This window comes from Parasteatoda tepidariorum, chromosome 3 (assembly GCF_982258835.1).
Source record: "Parasteatoda tepidariorum strain Cologne lab strain chromosome 3, Ptep-v5.0, whole genome shotgun sequence".
Taxonomy (NCBI): Eukaryota; Metazoa; Arthropoda; class Arachnida; order Araneae; family Theridiidae; genus Parasteatoda; species Parasteatoda tepidariorum.
In genome coordinates, this window is record NC_141757.1 from 23,245,237 (window position 1) to 23,254,447 (window position 9,211).

The window sequence follows — 9,211 nt, forward strand, 5'->3', positions numbered from 1 at the left end:
AAAATTCAAATTAACTGCATGCTATATCTATTTCTAACACAATTTTTTTTTTATGATTTTAACTGCTGCTGTGAAATGGGGAAATTTCTTAAAATCCCTGACTTGGAACTTACATTTTAAAAACCTCGGACTCAATCCCATCACTGAATTTAAATTATTATGTATTTCTCAATTGACAGATGAGTATGTTAATTCAGAGAAATTACGTTTTGTTGTCTAATTCTATATTTTAATTAACAGTTAGTCCTAATTTAATAGCATATCTAAAGTCACCCCTTTCATCCATTATGATCGGCACTTGGTTCCTGAAAATCCGTTCATTCGAACAATAGTTATACAGATTTTTATAATTTTTTTTTTTTTTTGCACACTATACGATTGTGCTCTTTGCACAACTCTGAAAATAAACATTAGGAAAGTAGTTGACATATTTAAATGCAATTCACTTGCAAATATCGGTACTCAAAAATCAAATTGACCAAGCCAAAGTGGAATGGGTAACAAAATGAACAAAATTCAAAAGTAGTAATTTGAAAATCGAGTTAGTTAAATTAATAGTGAAAGAGCAGATAATTTTTGAAAATTGTAAATCTGGTAGGGTAGACTAGTATCAGGTTATGAATCTAGATAGGTTATGCAAATAGTTTTTGAGGCACCATAAATTAAAATATAAGTTCTGATATATTCGCAATTTTATATCTGTTGCAATGAGTTAGATACATTTCCTAAGCTTGTCTCACTTACCTTAATCATTTTGCACTATTTTCTTTTCTTCCTCCGTATTATTATTTCAGTCCTTCCTTCCTTCCTCAATGGCACGACAGCCCCGGGTGGGCCCTGGCCTTCTCAATCAACTTCCTCCAGGCCTGCCTTCGCCTGGCAGTTGTCTTCCAGTTTGAGACTTTTACGACTGAAAAGTCTCTTTCCACGCAGTCGGCCCATCTCAGCTTTGGTCGACCTCTGGGCCTTGATCCGATGGGCTGAGCCAAAAAGATTATGTTTGTCGAACGCTCTCTGTTCATTCGAATGATGTGATCAGCCCATTTTATTTCAGTCCAGTTATTATTATTTTATACATAGTATTCATTCATCTTAAGTATGGCTTTTGAAAAGTATTAATTTTCATTCATTGTTTGCCCAGGTCCCTTTAATTAGGAAAAGTAGACTCCAAAGAAATCCGTGGAACACAATCCGGGAAGTCCGGTTCTAAATTATTAATTTTACAGAAAAATGTCACGTCTGCATTTGTAGGAAAGATAATTTCCTACAAATTTCATATAAATTAATTTATACGATGAAAATATTTTGTTGAAACTCGTGCGTTTTTGGTTTATTTCTATTTGTTTGTAAAAAAACTTATAAAAGCTATATAATTATTTTATTCATTTCCCTATACTTACCAAATTCAAAGCAACAATTTTATTTTCTAATTATTAGTACTTTTTGTCAGCATTTTTCGCTTAGAAAAAGGTCTTGATAAACTTTTATATAGGTATGCTCAGTGGCTGGAAAAACTAAATTTCATTTAAAGGTAACTACCTCAACTTCTTTACTAAAATTGTAGTTAACTACAATTGCAAATTACTTTTTTTTTAAATATACTAACTGTAAAATGCTTAAATGTAGTTATTACTCAACTACCTTAAAACGACAATTTTTTTCTAGAAGAAATACTCTTGCTCAAAATGGGTAAATTTTAATATTTTTAGAAAAAATTCGTTAAAATAAATAGGTATATTTAAAAGCGAAAAAGTGTTACGAAATATCTACTCTTTTTTATATGCGCTACTTTATTATATTAGGCTATTTTTTAATGATTGGAGTATCCTTTCCTGTTTAAACAGCTTATGTCTGTCCTCCCTTTAAAGTAGAGTTAAAATACGATTATCATTAATACGTGGAAAAAAAACTTTTGTCTTCGAGCACTCCACATGATAAAATTAAGTTCCATAAAAAGTTTTATTATAGCTGCAACTGCTGAAAAACGCAGGTGAGTGGAGCTTCTTTCGAATTGGAATGCGTGAGTGTTAGCCTCCCATTCCCCAAAAAATAGCAACAAAAAAATATGTTATGTATTGTAGAAATTTATTTAAAAGAGAAAGAGTATCTTCATTACAACTATTTACTAATGTAAATATAATTTTCCTTTATAGATTAATTATGGTAATCACATGCATACCTAAGTATATAGCTACAAACACAAATAAAGCATTTCTTGATTTGTATAAAAAAATACAATTAATCACGAAATCCTTTTTTCCAATAAAATTTAAATATTATCACCTCAGCAAAAAATTTTATTATTTAATATATTAATATTATCACACTTGTTTTTGCTTGTAAAATTCCCTTGCACGAGTAAACTCCGTAAAGCACGATTGTAATCATTAAATGTAAAAAAAAAAAAAAAAAAAGTAGATCAATGTTCCGCTCAGAAAAACAGGAGTATGTTGACGTTTTCATCAAATAACAATCAAACAATCAAGGCCTTAATAAAATGTCTTATTTAGCAATAGATAACATTCTATAAAACAAATAATCTAATCAATCATTTAATAACTATGACTTTTTCATTTTTCTTTGCAGAAAGCTAAGTCGTGTTCATCCAACTTTGTGTATTCAACCTCTCTGATATGAAGGTCATTAGATTAAAAAGAAAAAAAGATGCTTTTCACAAAATTTACCCTCTCTTCAGATAATTTTTCAATATAAAAAGAATTAAAATAATTTTTTTTAAAAATATGCTTTTTTAAAAAATATATTTTTTAAAATATTAAAAATAATAAAACAATTCTTTGTTTCCATTCAGTGAATGGTATGCACCTCTTATTTTCAAAACTCATATTAAAAAATTTACTCCATAAATGTTACTCGGCATCAATTGTTTAATTACAATAATTAAGTTCGTTATTAAATTAACGTTAAATTATACAATAATTTATTATAAAAATTATTATTACTGAGTAAAATAACAGATAACGTTGCATACATCCAGAAACAATAAATTAATAAATTTCCTCATGTCGTCTAATGAAATTTTTTAGTGTGAATTTCTTTTTTGTTATAATAAAAATATTCGAGGGTTACACAAAACAAATTTGATCCGGGAAATCTCGTTTCCAAGTGATATCTATCAAGCCAAATACAGTAACCCTGAAAGCTAATGAACGATGCTTACGATGACAAAAATATCCAATCAAACTCGTCCTTGCTGTTGTATAAGAAAGTAGTGAGAATAAATGTTTCGAAAAAGAATAAAATGCTGTAAAAACCAATTCCTTAATTTTTAAAAATTTTCTTTTTTGAAGTATAGTTCTAATTTTTGCTCTCTTTTACTAAATAAATTTCGACTCCTTTTTATTATTTTTCATTAAATTAATATGTCATAACCGCGGAAACATCTCAACTCATACTTTTTAGGAAAAAGCTTGCCTTCGTCTTCAACGCGTTTTGCGTGCCATTATACATCTATAATATATATTTCATCAAATTTAAATAAAAGGTAAGTTTTATTGGAATATTAAATGTGTAATTGTTTCATTTATAAAGTTTTTACTTCACGTCCTCAATTCTAATCTAAGTTTTTAACAGATTTATGAATTTTTGACACGTGTTCCCGCATCGCAAATTAAACAGTATATATCTTAATTTGCATGATTTAACAATTTTCTTTTGTATTTATCTATGTATTTTGATTCATTTCTTGGTTTTATGTTAATTACTTAGTCCTTGTTTTTATTTGGTAAGAAATATATTAATTCTAGTGTTGTCTATCCACCGTGCATTTTTGCTAATAACGTAGTAACTAGATAGATAACGCAAGTAACTAGATAGATTCATTTAACTTAATGATATATATTGTACTCTCAAGATTTATTAATATTTTTAAAGTTAATTTCAGAATTTAAAAATGCACTATTTGCACACTGTTAAGCCTGCCTTAACATGGTGTTTTATAGCTTAATGGTCATTCAACCATTTCGTAAAAAATCGCAGATTAATACTTGTTTTAAACTCAAGGGATTAAATACCAGATTTAGTTAAGTAGCATATAGATTTTAGTAGCTACTGAATGTACAAATTTATCAATTATCTACTGCAATAATGAAATATCAATTAATTTGTCATAGGATTTTAATGTTTTTTAAGATTAGTATATTTTTATTCTTAATATTAGGAAAATGTGGCCAGTTTAATGGTTTGCTTCATTGAGATCTAGTAATCATATACATACATATTACTCTATGCTCTAAATTCAAGCATTTCAGTGGTATATCATAGCTTTCCATGTCTATTGATTTGTGGCCGGATAATTTGTCTTGCTAATTGTTTTCAATTAATGTATTGTTATCCATTTTGATCATATTTATATTTCTTTCAAAGATGAACCTTGTCAAAAGTCTTAAAAATGTTATGTCCTGATATTTTGTTCCTTTGAAGTTCCAATTAATGATTTCATAAGTTAATGATGTTTCATGGTTAAAACTACTGGGTTTTTGTATAGAAAGATTTTAAACGTAATGTGTTCTTGATAATATTAAAATATAACCTTTGAAGAATTTTGCCTTGAAAAGAAAAACTGTGTAGAAATTGATTTAGATTGCCTTTTAATGCAATGCATATTTATTTGTTATGTATAAAATAAGTAAATTAGGAAGAAGATTTGACGAATTGCTTTATTTACAAATGTTTGTTTACTTAACATTACTTATATTGTCATTTCAAAAGTTTAACATTTTTTAAAAAATAATAATCTTTGATTTTTCCATAATAGCTTGTTTAACCTAGTTGCGGCATATATTTTGAACTTATCACAAGAATAGTTTTATTATGCCTCGATCAAAGTTGAAAAGCTTATAGTTATATTTCAATTCCTTTTATTAAAAAAAAAAATTTGTGAAACATTGTGCACCTATTATAATTTCAAAAGTAAACTGCTTTTTATCATGAAAAATTATCAACGTTAAGCTTAGCTTGTTTCCAATATATATGCATTATTTCTTATACAATTTAAAATATCTTGAACCCCTTCTGTCTTGTTTTTTTTTTTACTGCAGAAAATTAACATATGTTCTATCCTAAATTCGAAAGTGCAAATTATTTTTGTCAGCGAACACATTTTGCTTGATCTCCACTTTTGTCTGCAATTAACCTAAGTTTTTTCTTAAATAAAATATACTGTGATTACATTTATTAACTTAACTCTAATGCTTTAACATGTTTAAGTTCAATGTCTGCTTAAAATAATTATTAAAATTAGATAAAAAAACTATTTTCAAGTTCTAATGAGAAAATAATATTAATGAATTGAAATAATTATAATGTTAATGGATAATTTTAACACTAATAAAGCGAAGTTAAAAAGCACAAAATAATTCTGATTTAAATTCAAGGCAAAATCTCACTTCGAGGCTAGTTGCACTTTATTCAGAAATAATAATGAGATTTTAAGAGATGTGTAAAAGTAAGAAGAGTCTAGCTCAGCTTCAATGATGCAACTTTTCTTATCGTCTCATAGTATGTGACGTCTACTATGGGGCACAAAGATTTCAACCGACGTGATGTCAACGGAAAAAGCATTAAGGCAAAAGAAATTTCTTAATTGTTTTTTTTTTTTTTTTTCAAATCATCTGAGAATAAAAATTTACTCTTATTTGTTACGGGTACATTTTTGTTTTGTTTATAATTCAAATTTTTTTTCCAGATAAAATGGCACTAAGACCATTAGTTAAGCATAAATGTGTGAAGAAAAGGCTAAAGAAGTTTAAACGTCATCAATCTGATCGATATGGAAAACTTAAAGTAAGTTTCTATCTTAATTAGGTTCTTGGAATTTGAATAAGGAAAAGGTGAAAGATGGTTAAATTAGGTTTAATTATGTCTGCGACTCAGCAATCTGATTTAAATCAAGCCAGGCTGTAAACTTGTCTTCTCTCTTCGTTCACCAGCTTGATCATACAATTGTATCTATTTTGTTCATATTTTAATGTTTTTATGAATGAATCAAGTACTTCGCAAGTTAACAGTTAGTTTTAAAACAAGGAATTCTGAATATTTCACGAGCAAGGCTCTGCTTAGTTTTTTTTTCCTCCAGTTATTGAATTTACATACAATTTATTTTTAATTACTGAAATAGCATGTTTGGTCTGGCATTCTAACTAAAACTAGTCCTTAATGCTGCAGATTAACATATAAAATTAAATTTGTTCCTGCCTCTTGTTGGAAGAGGCAAGAATTTTTGAATTTTCTTAAGCAAGAATATCCTGTTAGGGTTTTAGAATTTAGAGTAATTAAGAACTTTCTTTTTTTTATTGTAGAAAAAAAAATCACATCATACTTGTATATTATATGTAGTTTATTTATTATCCACAAATTATGTTAAGGTATACTCACCATATAATATTGTTCCTAGTTTTTATTTTAAGTTTTCTTAGAACTGTGATTCTGACGTAAAGCAAAAACCTTCACAATTTTTTAAGATTAAAAGTTTCTAAGGTAATATTTAAGTTAGAGAAAACAATACCAAGCAATATAAACGAAATGTAAATTTAGTTTTCAAAAAAATGATAAAATCCTCTATAAAAGCAAAGCTTTAACATTTTCTATAAAAAATTATAATTTTCATTCTCTTAAAACAAAAATATTTTTTCTAATGCACTGTAATCTACATTTATTCTGATATTAGTCACTGAATTTGGTAGTGTAATTCTTAAGAATAGATAAAAATTTTAAATTAAATTTAGAGAGCTTCATTTATGATTAAATTTTTTAAGAACTATTTTTAAAACAGAATTAAACATTCAGAATCATTTTTGGGAGACAATTTTGATTATTTAAAGAATTAAGTTCAAAGAATGCTTGTTTCATTTTAATTATTGAACAATTGCTAATGTAGCAAATTTATTATTTAAATTTATTCCCAATACATTATTTGATCTAAGTTGATAGTAATAAATTTTTGATATTAATTTGTGTACAATAAGTATTTAATTTTAAAAGCCAAGTTATCAAACAGTCCTATAAAACGATGCAACCTGGGCAATTATATTCAGCCTCATCAAAAGGGGGAAAGACAAAAAATAGTTCTTGAAAATATTTTGCATTGTGTTTTTTTCCCCATCATTCTACAGTTGTCCTATATTTGTTGTTTATTCATATTATTTTTTATTAACTTCTAAATATTTTCTATGCATAGTTGTGTTAAATAAATAAGCGTTCTAAATTCATTTAGCCTAACTGGAGAAAACCAAGAGGTATTGACAACAGAGTCCGTAGACGTTTTAAGGGACAGTGCTTAATGCCCAACATTGGTTATGGTAGCAACAAAAAGACCAAGCATATTTTACCTAATGGTTTCAAGAAAGTAGTTATTAATAACGTAAAGGTGAGAATTAATATTTTGTTCTATTCTTCTGTATTGAACTCTGTCATTAATTTTCATTTTTAATAAATTGTTGCTTTTTCTTGTTCAGGAACTTGAAATGTTAATGATGATGAACAAGAGGTATTGTGCTGAAATCTCTCACGCTGTATCGTCCAAGAAACGAAAAACTATTGTTGAAAGAGCCCAACAGTTGGCTGTTCGTGTTACAAATGCTAACGCTAGATTACGTTCAGAGGAAAATGAATAAATGTTTATAATAAAAAGGAACATATTTGTTAGGTGCTTTCTTTTTCATTATTGTTATACTTTTTCTTAATACTGTAAATCGAACTTTTCTGAAGTTCCAATAATTTAAACAGGGGTGATTGTGAGCCCAACTAAAAAATATTGTAAAGTATAAGTTTGCTTTTACTCTTATCGCATTTATTATTCTACCAGAAAAAATATTTACAAATGAAAGAGATGCCAAGCATAAATTCTAATATTTTTAGATGAAATATACTAGAATTTTTATACATTAATGTGATCGATTTCTTGAAACTTCCGTATTGTGGTTCGCAAAAAATCCGAATTTTTTCCCGAAGCACAATCGTCTCTGTTAAAATCAATTTAATGGAATCTTTCTTTTTAAAGTTCTGCGTTATGTTGTATTGTTACTCACGCACCCTCTAGTGAAATACATACTCCTGTAGTGTTGAAAAGTAAAGACAATATTTCAGGAAAAAAATCAAAACATTTTTGGTGCATTGTATACATGACTATTTTTAAAAAGAGGAAACTTAAAGCTAAAAAAGAAAGTTGGTATATTGCTTTGAGAATTTTCCATCTTTTTTTAAAAGGAAAAAAAAGCAGCTCTTTATACTTTTGAATAGAAAATGAAGATCAAAAATGATTTAAGCAATTAGTGCAGTTTAATGCATGCATCGCCACTGGTGTCTCGGAGTCTGGATTTTCTTAATGTTAAATATTTTTTAGTTTCTTACTGGTTTAATAAAAAAAAATTCTTTTTTAATACATTTTAGAAATTTGAATAAAATGAAGATTGATCCTACAGAATAAATGTATTGCAAAAAAATAACAAATTGCAATGTATCATCTGGAAATAATAAAAAAAAACTAAGAAATAAATTTTACTTAAAAAATGGACTTAACAATAAATGAAATTAATAAGAAATGTAATCAATGCTTTCACTTCAATTAAGAACTAACACCCTCAATATGCTAAGTCATTTGGCATCTTTTTTTAACAAGCAATTTAGTCTTGACCAAAAATAAGATTTTAGGTCTGATGAGTAATTAGTGGACAGTCTTTAAATTAAGCAATTGAAGAATTCTGAAGGTTTTGCATTCTTATATCTAAGTCAATAATTTTTAAGGTTGGTTTATTTCAAAACTAAAAGTTAGAAGCGTATCAAAGGTATGCCACCATAAATACGTGAATAACCCCTCAAATTTATTTTCACAACCTATTAAAATAAAACAGTATATAGTACTGAAAGCAATCTGAGAATAGAATGTATTTCATATTTTTAAATTTATACAAAAGTTAAGGCATTGGGAAATTTTTTTTACCACCCTCACTAGCTGCTTCTCTTAGGATCTGAAAAGAAATCTTATAGTAACAAGAAAAAAACCTCTTTAAGTGCTTCAATAATCATAGATCATATTAGGTACATTTGTTTTATGCTGAACCAAGACTTAGCCAATCTTTAAATTCCATCCAGTTTTAGAGGTCTCATTATATTGCCATATGGTGAAATACTGAAATTTTGATAGAATTGAGATTATGGAAGATGATAAATGCATATAAGATTGTTTTATTTTTTA

At 27.3% G+C, this 9,211-nt stretch overlaps 1 protein-coding gene across 2 annotated transcripts; it reads left to right on the top strand.

Annotated features, from left to right (window-relative positions):
- The first annotated feature begins 3,423 nt into the window (after positions 1–3,423).
- Positions 3,424–7,651, top strand: RpL32 (Ribosomal protein L32). Of its 2 annotated transcripts, none has more exons than XM_043049693.3 (4): positions 3,424–3,635; positions 5,705–5,802; positions 7,232–7,384; positions 7,473–7,651. In XM_043049693.3, the coding sequence occupies exons 2-4, from the start codon at positions 5,710–5,712 to the stop codon at positions 7,629–7,631; spliced, it is 405 nt and encodes a 134-aa protein (XP_042905627.1). In that variant the 5' UTR covers positions 3,424–3,635; positions 5,705–5,709; the 3' UTR covers positions 7,632–7,651. The 2 variants fall into 2 exon arrangements, with proteins under 2 accessions (XP_042905627.1, XP_015904712.1); XM_016049226.4 differs by having other exon boundaries at positions 3,424–3,502.
- Positions 7,652–9,211: the final 1,560 nt, after the last annotated feature.